Genomic DNA, 20,350 nt, shown 5'->3' on the forward strand with positions numbered 1-20,350 from the left:
GTGAATGACTTTCTCCCCAGAACCTTATCAGTATAGTGTGTTACGGTACCTTTGGTTGTTGGAGAAATTTAGGTTAGTTGCAGGGTAGAAAACTCTACTGAAAAAACTGGGAGAAGTTAATTAGGGTTGAAGAAGAAGAAGCTGGAATTGAAGCCATGGAAATGAAGCTAAGGATGTATTCAGGACCTGAATTTCTGGAAGGAGGCAGAATGTAGAGCCTCCCACATGATCCTACTAGGCTCAGAGACATGCATCCCCTTAGACAATGTCAGCATAGGCAAAACTCTTGGAGCCACTTATTATTCCAGTGCCACAAACTCAAGGTGCTTCTGTAACAGTTTGATAAAGGGAATCCTGTTTTCTTCACTAAATCTTGGGCAGCACTTTGAGAGAACTCAAAAATACACAAATCCATAACAAAGCAGCAACGTGGCCATCAATCAGCATACTTTGTTCCAAGAACTTCTTAGCAGAAGTCCTAGGCGTAGGTTTCTTAGGCAGGGAGACGGATCTGGGAGGGCCTGAAAGACCACAGCTTGATGCTGGGCAAGTTTCTTCAATTCTGTTTGCCTAATCCAAACACCCAAAGGGTTCAACCTTATTACTTCCCAAACCTAATCTTTGGATCTGGGTCCCTGAATGGTGAGCTCTCTGGGGGCAGGGAATTGAGTCTGTTTCGGAGACTGATGTATCTCTAAGGACTCCGATGCTCAACTGTGCCTGTCCCAAAGAAAGCACTCAGCAGACGCTGAGTGGAATATGTAATAATTTGGATGGCGTTGCTTCCTTCCATCCAATCAGGTAGGCTGCTGGTTTCTGATCCCAAAGGCCTGTGATGCATAGGAAGAGAAGAAGCGAGGAAGGGGTGGTCTACCTCTCTCTCTGTCCACTGACATCAAGGCCAGACAGTGCCCATGTGCCTGTCTCGGTACTGAGAAGTGTGAGAGGTGGAAGCATCCATAAGCGCTGGGCCTGGGGCATCTCTCTTGTCCTGGGAAGTCTGCATCTGCACCCAGGGCAAATGTAGTTCCTTCCTTGGTCAGCACTGAGCCAAGTGGCATCAGATAATAGCAACTAATGTAAAGATTACAGCTAAAGTAAGTGAAAGAGAAAAATAGAGAGAAGTCAGCAAAACCAAAAGCTCTATGTGCTGTCACCTTTGATAAACATAGCTTTGTGTCCAGCGAGTTCACTGATGAAAGCATCCCTGGGTAACCCACTACGTGGAGCTGGTAAATTCCACTCAATACATAAGGGATGGAAAAAGACATGCGGGGTTCCTCTCCCTCCCCCAGTCTTGCTGCACCCATAGGTGCACCATTTTCTCAAGGCACAGACGCTCCTACTCTTTGGAATTGGTCAATGCTAGAGCTTTTGCCACGTGTGAGAAGTTGGGCTGCAGTTTTTTTATTAAAGGGCTAACTTTTTTCACTTTGTGTCCCATTCTGAATGTCAGGAACATACCCTTCCCCTTCGGCGTCCAGGGCAGCAGCCAGTTCTGTAAAGAGGAGCCCGGTGAGAAAGTGTTGCTGGCGGTACTCCGGGGTCAGGTCGAACATGCTGGCAATCCTCTGGTCCTGGAAACTGGAGCAGGAGCTTGAGTTCTGCAGGAACACAAGCGCTGGAATGAACATGGCTTCAGCTAGCATTTAGTGAGCCTCTGTGTCAGCCAGGCTGTGGGAGCACTCCCCAGCGAGGGCACTGCCAGGATCCCGAGACAGCTGACAGAACCGCAGCACAGGCGGCTACTCCACTTTCTCATCCTCACAGACGGAAGACTGCCCGTGGGGAAAGGCGAAAACAAAGCGCTCCTGACCGGTGAAAACAGGGACATTCCCTTCCCCACCTGGAACCAGCGGTTGCGGATTAACATCCTAGGATAACATTTGTCCCGGGAATGAGAACTGCACCTAATCCTGTGGCTGTACACAGCAGTTCCTCTGTATGAACTGCCCACCCTGCTGAAGGTCTCTGTTTCCTCTGCTTCAGCCACACTGTACGGGGTGAAGCATGCTGTCTGCTTTTACCTGTCTGGAACCAGAAGTGGTGTCAGAAAGGGGAGTGTCGGATTTACCAGTCCTAGGCAGTTTCTGTCCTTCTTAGCCTGGGAACACAATTTATGTTTCACCAAGAACATCTTAAATAACCCTGTATGCATGAACATTTGGCTAAGAGGTTAAGACACGGCTTGGGACATAGGCTTCCCAAATTTATCCCGTATCAGAGGGAGTGCCTGGTTCAAGTCCCAGCCCCACCTCTGATCCAGGTTTCTGTTAATGCACACCCGGGCCGGCAGCAGATGACGGTTCAAGTACTAGAGTCCCTGTCACCCACATGGGAGACCCAGATTAGGTTCTGGTCTCCTAGCTTTGGCCTGGCTTTTTAGGCATTTGGTGAGAGAATTAGCAGATGGAAGATTATTCTCTCTCTCTCTCTCTCTCTCTGCATTTCAAGTAAAGTGAAAATAAACTAATTAAAAGCTTTAAATGACAAATATCTCTGTCAATTATTTATGGGTTGGGGAGGCTGGCCTCTAGGTTTGGCAACTCCCTGGGGAAGTCAGAAGAGGAGTGTGGGAGAGGAACAAGGGCAAGGCTGGCCCAGGGTGGTCTGGGGGCCCAACCTGTAAGGCAATTGCAGCAGAAAATTTACACTTTGAATTGCTGCTCGGGAGCCCAACTTTCCCCAGTCACTCTAAGATGGACATGTAGCTAATGCCTGGACCCCGTCATCGACATGAATAACTAAATCGCTTTTTTCTTTTAACTAATAAGATAAGGCTTCACCTTTGTGCTTCTATCAAGGAACAGGCAACAGAAGGAGAGTCAAATATTAAGAACTCATGCCTGCTGCTCTAAGCTACTGATTTACCCCCTTATAAACAACATTTCCTCAAAGCATGCCTAGAAGACCCTGGTTCCTCAACAAATCTATAGTGGAAAAAAAAGGGTTCCATAGTGAACTAACTTTGGGGATCACTGCTTATCACACACATGCTCTGCCATTTGCTTTCCCTTTCCTTGTGCATTTACAACTTACATTAACAAGTTACACACTCTTGGGTGGCCTTCTGCAAAGAAACCAAGAAACCTAGTTAACACATGGCTTCCAATACTTCTCTGGCTTTGGAATCCTGTATCTGCTTAACACAATAATTGGTTAATGTCACACAGAGGAAGACTTTTCCATGAGCTTCTGAATTTCCACAGTGGTTGCGGTTTCTCTGCTCTCCTTGGTTGCATCAGGGATGTTTGAGTATAGAAAAAAGCCAACTTTCTGGCCTGTGAATGATTAAACAAGGTACAAGTTCAAGGTAGCCTACTTGTACATACAGGTGTCCAGTACTGAAATACTGAGGGTTTCTTGATCCCTCCTGCTCCAGCACAACTCTTCTACTGCTCTGGGTCAAACCACTTGAGTTTTCTTCTAACTAAAAAGACCAGCCTTTACAGGGAATACAAATCAAACAGTAGTTGCAGTTAGCGGATTACCTGGGAAGATATGGAGGGGCAGGGAGACGTTGGAGCAGTATCAGCATTCATGAAGAAGAGGTTCAGACTGAGGTAGTGCTCATGACTACAGAGGATTCTCAGGAACTCCAGCCGCATGGAAATGAGTGTGGGAAGGCTGCTGAGCTTGGCTGACAGCTGACAAGGGAGAAGAGAAACAAGCACTTGTTGTAAGACAGACGGAGAGGAGGCTGACAGACAAAATGTCTTTTCTCCCCAGATTAAGACAATCACCTTAATCAAAATTAATCAGATAGTGCAAGAGATGGCAAATTATGCATTACAAGAGCCCCAGTAAGTTCTTATTTATTATTTCTGTCAAGTGATTCTGGTCTAACAGGTGTCCAAAATAATGATTTTGCTCTGACCCTATTTTGTCAAATCCATGATTCCATGACAAGCCTGCAGTGATAACAATCCCGAGGTATATCCTTAGGGTTATATAATTATTTTTACAAAAACCTCACTGTGTCCAAAAACTGAATGGGAAGAGTTAATCTTACATGGGACCATACAAAACTAATAAAAATGACTGGATGAATGTAATGCCAAAGGAGTTCTTTTATAGTTTCTAATTAAAGGCCACAATGGAAAGTTCTCGAACTAGTTTACCGCTTAGGAAATTATGTAGCACCTGCATAAGATTTTGCCCCAGAGTGGGAAAGAAGGAAATGGAAGAAAAAGTTTGAGGGGTTCTCAGGGAAAATATTTCTGTGAAAATAAACCATGAAATCAGCAGTGAAAAGCTGACAATGGTGACACTGGGAGGAGATGCTTTGCTTCCCTTAGGTGAGCTGGGCAGTGGGCGGGCCTAGATTCAGAGGCAGCTCCTGTAAAGGCAGAGCAGGAGTGGGGCCGGCACTGTGGCATAGCCCCAGCCTGCAGCACTGGCATCCCATATGGGTGCCGGTTCGAGTCCCGGCCGTTCCTCTTCTGATCCAGCTCTCTGCTATGGCCTGCGAAAGCAGCAGAAGATGGCCCAAGTGCTTGGACCCCTGCACCTGCGTGGGAGACCTGGAAGAAGCTCCGGACTCCTGGCTTCAGATCAGCTCAGCTCTGGCCGTTGTGGTCATTTGGGGAGTAAACCAGCGGAATGGAAGACCTCTCTCTCTCTCTGCCTAACTCTGACTTTCAAATAAATAAAATAATTCTAAAAAAAAAAAAATGGCAGAGCAGAAGGAGGAGGAGGGGGACACAAGGGACCATGAAAGCACCAGTACTTCACCATAAGTACCCTCCCACTCCAGCACAGGCATACAAGACATCTCTTCCTGGCAAACAGACCAAGTTCCTCTTCATTCACTTTAACAGCAGTGCCCTAAACTATGTAAGTCAAATGAGTACAGCTTTTCAGGCATTTAGGAGAAACACCTATTTTGTGGGGCATTTTACCTATACAATCAAGCCATAGTTAGACATTCCTTAAAGTAAATGAATGCCATTAGGCGTTACACAAAAAATTAAGACACATGGGTTCTGTGTAAGAAGAGTTGCCAGAACCTTCTGGCCTGACTTTGTACTCATGAGGCCACCAGAAAATTAAGCTGATTAGACCATGGTCATACGCCCATCACCTACACCTAAGGTCACTCAGAGAGAGTTGTTGGGCCGAGTCAGACACTGGGAGTGGAAAGCACAAGATAATTGCACATGAAAGAAGGCTCTTTGAGATTTCATTAGAGACAGAAATTGCAAAAATAGCTTGAGTGGTGTTTAGAGAAGAGGAGTGAGGTGCCAGGAGCCCACAGTGCAACCTCTCTCTGCCCAGCCACGGGTGGTGACTCAGCAGCACACCGTAAGCTACAGAATAACTGAAGAAGTAGAGCTGTCTGCTGTTACTGACTGTTCATAAAAGACCAGGGTTACACCCATCTGCATGAAGTAACTCCAGAGAACAAGAATCAGATCACGCAGTGTGATGAAGTCAGAGGACACTGCAAGCGCAGGACGAGCCGCAGGCTTGAAGTTCCCCCGTATCTAGAGCTGGGATCAATGAATAAAACCACCCTGACCAGGCGCAAGGACCTGCTTGTGTTCCACTCACTCACGGCGCTAAGCGCTGGCCTGGGGGGAGCAAACCTGGCGTTAGAGTTCTGCAGAGGCAGAAATGGCCGTGTCAAAGGGCAGTGTGCCCCACTCAGAGGCAGGTGAATGGCATCACAGGAATCAGTATCAGATCGAGGGCTCTTTGGAAGCTGAGACAAAGGAGAAGAGAAAGAAAGTCCTGCAGCAAAAAGGACAAGAGGGACTGTACAACAGAGAGCAAAGGAAAAGAGGAAGAGAAGATACAAACTCTCATCTCCTACTGCCCTTGGTGGTGAAAGTGCCCATGCGTGAGCAGCTAACCCTGGGGCCAGCAGAGGTGTTCCAGTATCTCTTTCCCATATCTAATTTAGAGTTATGGAACCAGACGGATTTGTGTTGGAAACTCATCCAGTGACCTGTAAACCTACCCACCCAACAGGAAGGGCAAGCAGGAGTCCAGGATGGCTCTGTCACCAGCCCCGTGAATCCTGGGCCAGAAGAGGCAGGCAGGGCCAGGAGGGCAGGCTGCACAGGAACGGGGTGTCAGGATTCTCATTTTATTAGTGTGATTCCTTATCAGGAAAGTCAAGGCCTTTTTTTTTTTTTTTTTTTTTTTTTTTGAGGGTTGTTATGTAAATGAGCCAGAGAGCTCCAGTTCCGTGTATTGGACCCTGGGTTATTTCTTCATTGCACACAGACACGCACCTGGCTAACTCACACACAAATGGAATTGTTGCACATCTAATTATTTAAAAATTAGCCCAAACAAGCACATTTTCAGCATTTTAGGCTTGCCTGCTTTACAGACCCCAGGGGATCTCATTGGACAGCTGTTTCCTATTAATAAGATACAGCCTTTAGGCCGGCACCGCGGCTCACTAGGCTAATCCTCCACCTGCGGCGCCGGCACCCTGGGTTCTAGTTCCGGTTGGGGCACCAGATTCTGACCCGGTTGCTCCTCTTCCAGTCCAGCTCTCTGCTGTGGCACGGGAGTGCAGTGGAGGATGGCCCAAGTGCTTGGGCCCTGCACCTGCATGGGAGACCAGGAGGAAGCACCTGGCTCCTGGCTTTGGATCAGTGCAGCATACCAGCTGTAGCGGCCATTTGGGGGGTGAACCAACAGAAAGGAAGACCTTTCTCTCTCTCTCTCTCTCTCACTGTCTGACTCTGCCTGTCAAACAAACAAAAGATACAGCCTTTAGTTGCAAGGCCTCAAGTGGCTATAGCCCTTTGGAGCTCTGACCCCAAAACCCTTGATGGGCCACAGAGCAGCAATGGGGAACACACCAGCCCCCTCCCCCATTCCCCTTTCCTCTGGGAGTTCCCTCTCTCCTGGGGGGTGGGTAGCCCTGTGCTGTAGGAGGGATTTGCCCCTCCTCTGTAGTCCTGTCCCAGTGCCACACAGGGAAGCTTGTATGTCGTGGTTATATCTGTCTCCTTGATCAGCCCCCAAATCCCACACTGATGGAACAAGGACATCGTTCTTGTTACACCTGTCTTCTTTTAAGACCAGTTCAGCCTCACACCTGTATTGTCCCCCACCCTACCCTTGCATTTTTCCCCAGGTTTGGATGCCAGTGGGCCAAACCTGAAGCCCAGTATGGGGAAGCTCATCTCCTTCTACTGCCCCCCACCCCATCCCTAGCCCTCCTAGGACATAAAAGGGCCCAGTCAGGGCCTCTGCCACATGTTTGGTCTGTGAGCATGATGGCAGTTGGTCCACCTCTGCGAGTTCATTTTCTCTGAATAAATCTGGTCTGGCTGTGAGTCTGTATTCTGTCTCCTCTCTGGTCTGCTCCCTTTTTCCTTCCACTTTGGTGCCCCGTGGGAGGAGGCACCAATCTGTACTCTTTTCCTTACACTCACACCCCCTACAGGACTGAACACTTTTATTTTAAAAGTGAACTGAAACCCACATAATTTGAAGGATTTACTTGAAGTCAGTAAGTGACTAACCACAGTAGGTGGTGGTGATGGTGGCTGAAGTGGGTGGCAGTGGGCACTGGAAATTGGAAGTGGTGACAACAGTGACATTTGGTGGTGACAGCAGGGGTGCCTAAGTAGGACTAAGGAAGAAGAGAAGCAGCAATGACTGCTATTTATACTACTGTTGCTAGGGTACTTTGAAGGGGACAGTGAATAAAGAAAGAATTCCATTTCAAAATCTGGGGAGGGGGGTGGCAGTGAGGAGATTCACTTAGGTTATAAAATATTTGCTTTGTGCTTGGTGAAATCCAATCTCTTTGGTTTCATCAGGGTTTGTTAAAGTCAGAACTTCACAACAGCAAATGAATTGATCACTGTAACATGTGCAAAGTCACCTCATACTCTGGCCTGGTCAAAGATGGAAGGGCTCATTATGTCATTTCTGTTAAATGCTGAACTGAAGAAATCAGATCAAAACATGCACAAATTCCATTTCCCACAAATCAGCTGTGTACCCGCCTATGCTGGTGAATTCTCCAGGAACCCAAGAAAACCAGTGTGTTTGAAGGATATCCATGGCACAGATGTGAGGACTGTGGCACAAAACCTCGGAGGCACAGGAGCCACAGTGTCCAGCTCAGCAATGGGTAGCGCACCGCGGCAGTGAGCGGCGTCTCCAACAATCAGCAAAACAGCCGTCTTGGAGCACGTACCTGGTTGCAGTAATGCCTGATGAGGTTAAACACAAAGCCGCGGTCCATGAGCGAGAGAAGGTCGTACAAGAAGAAAGCCAGGCTGATGTTGATCTTCTCCGCCTGCTCATTTTCCTTAAAAAAAAAAAAAAACAGACATAAAAACTCCAAATAATTTTGTGGATGGACACGAATTCCCTAGCGCCTTGTGGACAAGTTGTGAGAGACAGGTCCGGTTATTCCAACCGCTGTCTCTGGGTGACGCTGGTTACAGCAGATTAAGTCTGCAAAATTGTAGCAAATACAGTTCAGCCCTGAAATGATGGCGTGGCTGTCAGGTTGAATCAAGCAACTCTTTATGGATTGTTAATATTCGAGTGCATTTCCTTCCAGTCGCTTTTTCTCTACATGCACACTTGCACGTATATAATTGAGCTCATTCTCTACGTACAGGGGTTTTCTTTGTCTTTTTTTTTTTTAAATACCTTGCTTAACTTGTTTTTCCTATAAAAGAAGCTTGCAACATATTTGTTGTCTTCAAGGAAACATAAACAGCTTACTTTATAAGAAGTATTGTAGAATACCCCATCAGGTTAAAAGAATCTGTTTTTTCCTAAAGATTTTTTTGCTGTTGTTGTTCAATTAGGCAGCAGTTCTAGCCTGAGAGGTCAGAATTATATGTGTAGAGTAAATTCTTAAATGAGTTGCAGCCAGTTTTTTGTTTTAATTTTCGCTCTTTACTATGCCTCAATGCTCATGTTTATGATGGATTTTACAGCACTTCGGGGTGATCAGGGATGCATTTTTTAATGTTTTTGATCTTTATTCTCAGAACAAGAAATCAATTTCCTGTGACATTATTGAAAACAGGACTTGAAACTATTTCCCTCTATTTGGATGCACAGTTGGCAAAGTCAGGCTGCACTGACCAGCATCTAGGATGGATGGAGACCAGAGGAAGAGGTTTCCACAGCATCCCTGGGAAGTCCTGGAGCCCTCTCGCTAGCATCCACCTGCCCACTCTTCCTGAGAGTTTCCAGGGCTGTTTGGAAACGTGGACCTGCAGTCTCAGGACTGGCTTTGCCATTCGCTGTGTGTAATTTCATGTCTGCCAATATGAAGATATCATTGTTGTTCTAACCAAGTGTGCCAACAGAAATAACCAAATGGAAGCATGCCTAGTACTTGATACCAAGCAAATTCTTAATAATGACGAAAGTATTAATAATCAACCTTACTCCCTAAAATTTCATAGTTACCTTCAGATTTTTTGCTTTACTTTGTTTTATGTGTTTTTAAACTTTTACTTTGAAATGATTTCAAACTCGCAGGAAAGTATAAGAATAATACAAAGAACTCCCATATACTCTTCAACCAAAATCATCAATCTTGACATTTCACCTCATCTTCTTTATCACTCTATGCACCCACCTCCCAAAATGTTTTTTTTTTTTAACTATTGGAGAACAGGTGCAAATGTCATGCTTGTTTATCCCATCATACTTCAGGGTGCATTTCTTAAAGGCAAGAACATTGTCTTCCATATCTATATTGACAAAATAATTTAAATGAGAGCCCATGTCACAACTGCTTCATAGTAATCTCCCAGCCCCACTCCAGGGTCCAGTCCAAATATTGCATTCAATTGTTGCGTGTAGTTATATTTTAATTACTTCCTAAAAAAGATGCTCATTTTTCCTCTGATATGAAAGTAACATACATTCAAGCTAAACAACGCAGAAAGTGAAGAGTAAGATGCACAATTACCTTCTGAAGTTTGACTAAAAGGGCAGCAATCTCCGAGGTGACCACGTTAACAATAGTGGTTATGTCATCTTTGAAACGGTCGGAAAATCGAGTCCTCCGAAAGCTGTCCCGTTTGTCCAGGTTATGCACATACTGCGCCATGCTTTTCACCTGCGGAGGGGGTGGGGAAACATCAACATGGAGAATGGTGACCCGCTTGTCCAGTGTGGAAAAGTGGGAAAGACTTAGAGGAGAGCCTTTACACAATGGATTTTCTGATACTTCATCCGCACTGGGGGTTCCCGAGCTGGCTCTGGACCACAAAATGTCCCTGACACATGAATGGTTGCCATGGTGGCAGGAGGTGGGAGGGGTGTCCTCTTCTTGACCCCTAGTCAGGGGCTCCATTCTTGCTGCTGACAAAGCTGGAGCTCAGTTCTAATAACTGCAGGGTGGAAAGGACTCCCTCTTCCTCAACTGCCTTCATCCTGGAAGGCCAGCCCCCCCAACCACTGAGCCATGCCTCTGTCAGACACGGCACACATGACCACAAAGCAGCTGTCTCTGCGTCGTTGGGTGTGCACTGGTCTTTTCTGCTCCTGAAAAGGTGCAGAAAGAACAAAGGAGAAATGTGCCTCCTATCGTGGGGTTCTAGTTGAAACAGGAAGCACAGAGTTCCAGAAACAATTCTGTAGTTTCCAACAGAATTATTTTATGCTTCTATATATTTTAGTTGCCTTATGGTTGAGCAGGATTTTGTTTGCTAGCTGGGAAATTAAACACTATTTAGAACTCTGCCACCAGGGAAATTATGTTTTGAGTTCTATAAGCCTTACTTGTAGTTACTTCTGTATCTATCCATCCATTGGTGACTATGTGTATTATACTCATATAATACTAGCTCAGTACCTCCCACAATTTTAAGTGGTACCTATTTTTGGACTTCTTTCATCAGTCAATACAACCTCCCTTGATATCATCTGACATTAGGTTTTGTCCTCAGTGGAAACTGCTTAGAAATATTAGGCACAGTTGGATGGGAAAGTCAGGGACTTCTTGTAGTTGGATACCTACCCTCTGATGTCATATTCATGAGAAGGTCCAGGCTAGTGGGAGGGTTTGTAAGAAAGGAATTTGAACTACCCATGTTTGTCCCCTAGGTTAGGGCTGGATAGTCATGTGGAAATGGATTTCCATTCCCAAGAGCTTATGGGAGAACTCTAATGCACTACCAGCAAATTTCTATTTTGAACAGTGTAGGACTGGAAATTTTTGTTAGTATAGAAACCAAGGCTGGCGCCGCGGCTCACTAGGCTAATCCTCCGCCTTGCGGCGCCGGCACACCGGGTTCTAGTCCCGGTCGGGGCACCGATCCTGTCCCGGTTGCCCCTCTTCCAGGCCAGCTCTCTGCTGTGGCCAGGGAGTGCAGTGGAGGATGGCCCAAGTCCTTGGGCCCTGCACCCCATGGGAGACCAGGAGAAGCACCTGGCTCCTGCCATCGGAACAGTGCGGTGCGCCGGCCGCAGCGCGCTACCGCGGCGGCCATTGGAGGGTGAACCAACGGCAAAAGGAAGACCTTTCTCTCTGTCTCTCTCTCACTATCCACTCTGCCTGTCAAAAAAAAAAAAAAAAAAAAAAAAAAAAAAAAAAAAGAAACCAAGGGGAAGAAAAAGGAAAGAGAAGTCAAAAATAAGAAAAGAAGAATTGAGAGACAAGGCTACATGGTTTCTGACAATGCCACGGCCACCTCAGTAAAGACCTAGGAATATAAAACCTGAAGTCCTGTGTAAGAACCAGGCTGCGCATCACTAATCTTGTTTGGTTCACGAACATGAGTGCATCCATCTCCTACAGACCTGCACACAGCTGGTGAGAGGACCTGAACGAAGGATGTGATTCAGATCTTTTTTGTCTGAGAAGTCTCTCTCACCGTGTTCCTTAACAAAGACCTAGGAAAGCAAAGCCTTTTTGTTTTGGGTGACCCCAATCCTGGTTCTCTGCTGGCTGTTTGATCCCAGGAGCAAGATGCTGTATTCAGCTCCTGCCTGCTGAGTTTGGCCACCCTACAACCAAATAAATAATTCTCACAACACCACAATTCCAACTAATGGCCCCCTTCCAAACCGTCAGCACTTTGCAGGCTACTGTGTCCTCTGGGTTTCCAGAGAACACCCAGTAGAAAGATTAACAAATGCTTTGTCCAGTATTTTTAGGGCATGGTGAGGCAGAAAAACCATTTCTCCTGTATTGGCATTCATGGCCCATCCAAAGAACCCCTTAGTGTAGAACTTCATGTCCTCAGTGAATAAACCTGGTTTTACCCATTTGCCTCTGGGTCTCCCAGCTTTGGCTTAGCAGTTTCTAGAAACGTAGAGATTTATTCATTAGCAAGTGTAAAATTCACGCTAGGAGTGTGTTCAACAGCTCTCCTGCCAAAGTAATTGTTCATTAGCTCTTGGACTAATGAACAAAAGTGGATGGTGTTAAACCACCCAGGTTGTTGGCTAAGCTCAACGAGGCTGTGATGTCTGTCTCTTAAAGCTTATTTTTGTGGGGAAAACTGCTTATTTTTAAAATGACTTCCTAGGTATCAGTCAAGAAAACATTAACAATGCTTGAAGCCCTGATGTCTTACATGAATCTGAGATCAATTTCCTTGCAATGTTCTGGCTGGAGACTGAAAATTTCTATATGCATCAACCCCAGCCTTTATCTGGGGTGGGGAACCTTTTTTCTGGCAAGGGCCATTTGTGCGTGTGTGTGTGTGTGTGTGTATAAAATATCATTCACGAGTCATACAAAATGATCAACTTAAAAATTAGCCTGCCATAGATTTATTGAATTTTGAGTCTTGCCTGTGGTTGCTGGGGCAGGGCCAGACCAAATGATTTTGCAGCCCTTATACAGGCCATGGGCTGGATGTTCCCTACCTCTCTCTAGATGGAGTTCCTGTCTCTGAACACTGGAGAGGCAGCCTCTATGGGGTGCATGACTCAGGCCCCCTTGCCTTGCCCTTTGGCCTCTGGATGGAGTTGGGCAATGGGAGGTCTCAGCAGGGGATCAGCGGGTGGGAGAATAGAGAAGTTCAAGTATTATTCACTCTCATTACCCTCACTCCTGCCAAAGTGGCAGCAGTAGTGTTTTCCTAGGGCTCCAGCTCCTATCATATGGGGCGTCCCTTCCCTCTGCCTCCAGCACTCTCTAGCCTCCTAATGTACTGTTCCCTGCCTTTGATCCTTGGAAGCTAGGACAAAGGCTTGGAGCAGTTGCTGCACCCAGGGTGCCTCCCCGGTCCTTATTTGCTACTCTAATGTTGCACACACCCTAGGCAGGGTCCTTTTTAGAAATGTTTTACAATTAGCCCTTTGCCTGCTGTGTCCTGCCAGGTCCCTCACAGACTATGTCTAGCTTGTTCTGCCTGTTGATCAACCCCTTCAAAATGCTTAGATTAGCAGGTACTTTCTTTCCAAACTTATCTGTGTATCATAGGGACTGAACCCTTGGAGGTGGACAGGGCTACCCACTTCAGCTTTTGCTTTTCCTCCTGGGTCCACCAAGCCCTAGTAATAAATATACAAAGCAATGTTCATCTTCACTGTGGTTCTTAGCTCCCTGCAGTTAGGGACAGTGACATCAGGGACCTGGAGACCCTCCTTAGGGCCACCACCCTTCTTCCCATTCCATCTGTAAATTGAGAATAACAACACATCTGCCCCCAGGTTATATGAGGATTAAATAAATAATGCTAAAAAAAATGTTTGAAACAGTGCCTGGCACATACAGTGAGACGCTCCATACATTTTAGATGTTACTATTTTTCCCTTCTCGGGGATGCCAGCTGTTACTGGGATCATGTAAAAGGTAGAGTCATCACTACACCTGCAGAGAATGCAAGTTTGCTTCAAGAGAGATTTCTAGGAAGCCACTGGCTCAGCAATGCTGAGTTCACCATGAATGGGAAAGGCATAATTGTACTACTGCACTGAAATAGACTTCTACATACACAAATATTGCATTTGTCAACATGTTAAGAAAATGGTTTGTGTCTTTGATCTTCCCAAAGAAGCAACATGATGGAAGACAACAGCTTAGGCTTGAAGCTTGGAGAACTGAACCTCTGTCCCTTAGCAGCTGAGGTCCAGGCAAGCGCCTACTTGACACTGGAGTGTGCAATAAGGATAACTCCTGCTTGCTCACAGAGTGTCAATGAGGTTTCAATGACATTTTAAGGAGGCCCTGACACCCTCACATGGCAGAGTCTGGGTGTCATCTTCTGGGGGCTTGACTGCCCAGGCTAAGAACAGTGCATTAACAATATCACTATTAAAGAACAGGGTTGGTGTGTCCATGTGTTTGAGTAAACAATGCAAAATGGCTTTGAATTGAGATAAAACTTTCCTCTGGGACTCGATTCTATGAGTTTCTACAGTATCAAATTTAGTTTTTGTTCCCTGGCATTTAAAATCTGCGACTGTGATAGCTGAACTCACAATTACTTGGGTGAAGTATGGAAAGATGGATTATGACCTTTGTTTTAAGTCAGTTGCACGGCACTTTCTAGGTCTTCCTAGTGTATGTTTTATTTTTGTTTCCTTTGACCCTCTTGGTCTCTATGTCCTATTGTTTAGTACTGCTCCCTTTTTTTCTAGGCTTCAGCTTACATAGATCAATTAAAGCGTACGTGGAAACCCTACCCTACCTCTCTTTCTTAAAATATTATCCACTTCATACCACAGGGGAAGGAACCCAGTGAACACAAAACCAACACTATCACTCAATCTCAGACAACCCCTAGTCCTCAAAATTACTTTTATATATTCGTATATAACTGGTATCTGTGCTATTATACACTTCTTATTTAACATCATCTCATTTATCAATACTGACAAAATGCTTATTACTGGCTTGATGGTAAAAATCTCTCCACTTCCATCAATAATTAAACAAAAGTAAGTATTGCTATTCTTCTCACTTTAAAATTAAGGTATTTTAGCTAGACCTTTGGCTTTTTTACTGAAGAAGTAATAAATATTGTAAGATAAACAGATTCTTAAGTTTCAGGTTTTTTTCAACAAATGTTATTTGGTGCTTGCATGACACCAAGCAGAGCAGTGTGCTAGGTGTAGAGACAGGACAATGAAGCAGACAGACCCAAATCCTAAAAATCTAACAGATGAGAGAATAAAACAATTCTAAACTGTGATAAGTGCTCAGAGGGAAATAACTAAAGGCATCCAAATGGATACTTTAGGGCAGAAGACACGCAGCTCGTGGTGGTCAGAGAAGGAGTCTTGGAGGTTGTGACATTTAGGCTGAAACCTAAAGAGAACATGGTATGTGTCTGCAGGGGAGGAAGGAGAGAATCTGAGAGAAGTGTTGAAGCTGAAAGGCCCTGGCATCGCTGCAGAACCAAGCAAGGAACAATGTGGCTGAATGAGGGCAGATAACCTACGGTAGGAGATTAGAGATCGAGCAAAACAATACAACCGTACAATGGCTCTTCAGGTCAAGGTAAAAATTTGTGCTTTATTCTTAGGACACTGAAAATCATGAAAGAACTTCAAAAAGGGGAGTGACATCCTCAGTTTACCCTTGGACATCACAGGTGGGCCATGAGCAAAAAGCGACACAGGGAGGAGGAAGAGGAAGTTATTGCTAAGGCACATGAGCGAGGACAGTGGCTTGCACAGGTGGGGAGAGGTGAACGTGATGAGAAGCAACAGGCTGCAGAGAGATTTTCAAGGTAGGATCAATTTTCACTGGTAGAGGATGGATGGAGGGGTGAGCGAGAGTTAGATTTCAAAGAGCAACACCAGATTTTCGGCAGGAGCAACTTGATGAAGAAAGCAAAGGTCAGCTCCTCATGGCAGAGATGTCACTGCCTTTGTGTCACGTGCTTTGCTTGCCCTATTGATCACAGATATAAGCATATAAAAATCTTACCAGAAGCTCAAAGAAGAACCAGGCGTACTTGAAGACGGTCTCTCTCACCATTCCAGTGCTGACCACCATCTGCAGGGCAAGCTCCTCGTGGAAATGCTGAGCAAAACCACAAAACCAGGCTGTGAGGACGAGCTCCACTATGCACCACTAGGGCCTTTCCCTTTATGGAACTGTTAGTTCTGGGGCGTGTGTCTGACACGGCAGAGGCCACACGTGGTAAACAGCAAAGTCAGTGCTGATAGAGCCCAAGACTGCAGGATGCTTTGGGTGCCAGGAAAGGCTGGTGTGAGGCTGCGTAGGAGGCAGCGGGAGGGAGACCACCTTCTGTAGGGGGAAAGCAGTCCAGGGGGGCAGGTGTAGCTTCCTTTCCTCTCGGACCCTCCTGCAAAGTCTCTGTGTGACCACAGGCAAGCCACTCCTCCCCGGGCCCTCGGTGCTCTGGTCCATAAAATCATGTGTTTGGTAGCAGTGGTTCTCAAACTTGAATGTATCAGAAGCTTCTAGAAGGCTTTACAAAACACCAATTGCTGGTCCTCACACCCAGGGCTTCTGCAGCGGGCCTGAGAGTGTGCATTCCTAACAAGTTCCCAAGGGATGCTGCTGCTGCTGCTGCTAGTCCAGGGTCCCCCTCTGAGGACTGCTGCCTACAAGGGATCTAAATTCCTTCCAGAATGGACAACCATTTCTGAAATCTCACTATGGCTTTCTGGGAACTATAACTGGTTGGGTTTAGGCATAGTGACAGAAGCCTGAACTCCAACATCTGATTTCCTGTGTCCCAAGGACAGATGTCTGAAAGGTGTCTGGCTCTCTATGTTCACTTTCCTTCGAGTTGTTTGCTCAACAGCAAACACAGCAGATGGTACCTTTCTCACCTCTGCCATTCTCCAAATTACCCGGCTACTTCAGAACATTCTTGACAACAGTTCTGATGAGAAGGAAGCTCAAGATAAAGGTCGGGGGACCGACTCATCTCCATTTGCCCAACACTGTCCTGGTCTTAAAATGCAAAGCCCTGCATCCTGGGGACCCTCTTAGCCCTGGACAAACTCGTGGGCTGCTTACCCTAACTAAAGGCAACAGTGATGTCCAGGAATGTCCCATAGCTTTGATTCATCTTATGCCCACAAAACCTAGAATAAACGCAGATGAACTCATTTTTAGTATTCAGCGGGTAAGAAAGCTACAACTATTTGAACACCCTAATATCCTGTCCTTATGAGGCAGTTAGGTCTTAAAGTCAATCTCTAACGTAAAAATTGATTATGACAAGAATTGCTCCCCACAGCCCTTTCTGTCACCCACAGAAAAATGCACACAAGCAGCTCCATTTACTCTGTCTGACCCATGTGCAAATTTTAGCCAAACTAAAAGGAGACAGATGGATACTATGTGCAGACGTCCGTGTTCTAAGGGCAGCGCCAGTGGGTTCATGGGGACAAAGGTAGCCACAGGTTAGCCACACTGAAATCAGCATGTTGATTTGCTGTTGAGGGCCTTGGGTGACGCTCTGCCATCAGGGGGAGGCGTGAGTGTGGTGGTCTCTCCGTGCACATGATGTACCTCGGCTACGTCGCCAAGTCACCCATGGTACGAGAGATGCGCTCCACCAGCTTCCAAGGGAGCCTCTGGAAATAGGTCAGTCTGACTGCCAGGCTCTTCTGGCAAGAGGAGATTAGACCAGGATAAGCTGCTTCTTAAAGTAATTTCTGCTGCTTACTGGGCAGCATTGTTACGGGAACACCTTGCTCTGAGGGTTACATAAAATAGCCAAGCAGCAAACTCTGTTTGCTGAGCTATTATGGAAACCTACTGGCTCAATTTCGCTGTGAAAAGAAGCAATTCTCTTCTGGTCATTTCAGGTCAAAACAAGGCAACTGCAAAATCAAACAGGACATGGCATAAGAAAGTGAGGCTGCAGGAAAATACTCATTTTAAGTAGGAAAATGGTCCTTGTAACCAGTCACTGCAAAGGGGCTGTGACAGCTTAGGGTTAAACTTCAGAGTAAGCGACAAATTGAGTTTAAGCCTAACCACGTCTTCTTCCACTTTTCCTTTTATTCATTACTCCTGTTCCCTCTCCTGACATATGGTGCCCGGATTACAGCAAAGTCTGCAGAGCCAGGCTCTGGCACGGCATCCCAGGCTGGATCTTTGCCTCCAGTCCAGAGGCTGAAGGCAGAAAGCTCATTCCCTCCTTGCCTGCTTCATAAACATCTCCCTGCAGGGTTAGCTGCTGCTTCCTGTGGGAATCTTTGCAATGAACATTCTAATCAGGGTCTCAAGACTACTATAAAGGAGAGAATCTTGGTGCCTAACAGAGGAGAAAACTTGGGACAGACAGCTTTTTCCCCCTAGCCCTTAGATTACACCAGCTGTCACTATGACTGGAGAATTTTGTTGTTAAGGATTTCTACAGCTTAAGTGAGTTTCCAAACTCACGGGGTGCAGATTATGGAGAATGCAGAAAGCATTTTATACTAAATTACATAGCATTGAAATAAATGATGACTCACTACTGGCCTTTCACTTTCGTCAAAGGCATTGTCTGCACTCACCTTCCACTAAAAATCAGGTTTATACAATAGCTCCCAAAGTGTGGGCCCTGGGCCAGCGTCAGTTGGGAACTTGTCAGATATGCAATTTGTACTTCTTGGGCTCCAGCTCAGATCTACAAAGGTACTTCAGAAGTTCATGGAAAAGTGGAATTAAAAGTTTATTTTGGTGAAAAAAATTTTGAAATCATACCTATTTTTCTCATGAAACAAAAAATTAATTTTTCATGAATTTTTCGAAGACTCCATGGATGCAGGGATCTCAAAGCTTTCATACACCAAAATGAACTTATTTTTTAATTTCATTCTCCATGAATTTTAAGACCCTTTTATTGAACAGAAATCTAGGGGTAGGATCCAGCAATAAGCTTTCACAAGCCTTCTGGCTAATTCCCATGCATGGAAAAGTTGGAGAATCATTGAGTTAGGCAGTTAGGTGATCCAAAAAAATAGGTGAGGGACAGGGCTATGAAACTGTGATATGTGTGTGTGTGTGTATGTGTGTGTGATGTCTGTGTAGTGTGTGATGTGTGTTATGTGATATGTGTTTGATGTGTTTGTGTGAAGTGTGATGTGCATGTGTCATGTGTGGTGTGTGTCATGTGTGATGTGTGATGCATGTGTAGTGTGTGATGTGTGTGTGGTGTGTGATGTATGTGTGTGTGTGTGTATGTGTGTGTGATGTCTGTGTAGTGTGTGATGTGTGTTATGTGATATGTGTTTGATGTGTTTGTGTGATGTGCATATGTGTCATGTGTTATGTGTGTGATGCATGTGTAGTATATGATGTGGGTGTGTGTGTGGTGTGTGATATGATGTGTGTGTGATGTATGTGTGTGTTTGTATGTGTGTGATGTATGTGTTATACAAGTATGTTTGGTGTATGTGATGTGTGTATGTGTGTGTGTGTGTGTGTTGGCAGGGCTTGAGAACACTTTGATGGTGTCTGCTTTCAGTCAGAGCACGAGGGCACAAGTGGATCCTTTCCTATTATGTGATCATCTTTACCCTGCCCTCCTTGGTACCTTTTTGCTGGCAGGTCTTGGGGCTGCAGGAGAACTTGGAACATCATTATTGCCGGAGCAATAGTACGACATCCGGTTGCAGTTGCGGTCACCAATCTGAAACACAGACCATGACTCAGCAGTCAGCCAACAGTGGTACCCCGGTAGGATGAACCAATTGCCCTGAAATGTAACCTCAGAATTCATGTTTAGTCTATTGTTTCCCACCCCCCTAGTAACAAAGGTAAAATAGTTGCTATACATAAATAGTAGGGTCTTCAAAAAGTTCATGGAAAACTATGCATGAATTTCAAAATTTTTGGCATCAATATACAATGAGCTTCAAAAAATTAATGTAAAATATTCATTGTCTTTGCATCCCATTTTTCCACAAACATTTAAAAGTACCCTGTACAAAGCAAAGCAAGGTAAAGTCACGCCCAATTCCAAGGCTCCCAAGAATCAGGCAGTGCTGAAGTTCTTTCAAATTTCTAGTCTCTGGCTTTATTGGGAGGACAAAAAAAAACGGTGTGGGAACAGTGCCTCTCTGTGGTTCAGTGTGGAAAGTATTCAGTCTCCCCAACACTCATACAGTGCCAGAAACCATTTTTGAAAGGAAAGGCTAAACTTTATTCTTTTGATTGGGCAACATTTTCTCCCCTTGCTGTAGACTAATTAGGAAGTTGCTAACCAAGTCTACATAGAAATACTTTCCCTGCACTCAAAGGAAATCCTCAAGACACAGACTGTCAGCAGTCACTGCAGGTCACTTCTCCCCTGGGCAATCAGCACGTGATACCACAACGTGCTAGCAAGCCAGCTCTCCAGGGAGGGGACAATATGTGGCAGCTACCAATTTTTGTGTTGTACATATTTCCATCACGGGTGATTTGTATTTACACGCATGATGTCATGGATGTACAGAGTTTGGAAGAAACATGAAAGCTGAT

General features: G+C 45.5%; 1 protein-coding gene across 2 annotated transcripts in view; it reads right to left on the reverse strand.

The window, feature by feature from the left end:
• Positions 1-20,350, reverse strand: part of DOCK8 (dedicator of cytokinesis 8) — a 255,396-nt gene that overhangs the window by 64,737 nt on the left and 170,309 nt on the right. For both annotated transcript variants that reach the window (XM_062208372.1, XM_062208373.1), the window contains exons 23-28: positions 19,422-19,517; positions 15,842-15,937; positions 9,920-10,069; positions 8,174-8,287; positions 3,492-3,647; positions 1,465-1,604 (exon numbers count right to left, since the gene is read on the reverse strand). In XM_062208372.1, the coding sequence (XP_062064356.1) occupies positions 1,465-1,604; positions 3,492-3,647; positions 8,174-8,287; positions 9,920-10,069; positions 15,842-15,937; positions 19,422-19,517 (752 nt within the window). The remainder of the gene's footprint in view (positions 1-1,464; positions 1,605-3,491; positions 3,648-8,173; positions 8,288-9,919; positions 10,070-15,841; positions 15,938-19,421; positions 19,518-20,350) is intronic.

This window comes from Lepus europaeus, chromosome 12 (assembly GCF_033115175.1).
Source record: "Lepus europaeus isolate LE1 chromosome 12, mLepTim1.pri, whole genome shotgun sequence".
Taxonomy (NCBI): Eukaryota; Metazoa; Chordata; class Mammalia; order Lagomorpha; family Leporidae; genus Lepus; species Lepus europaeus.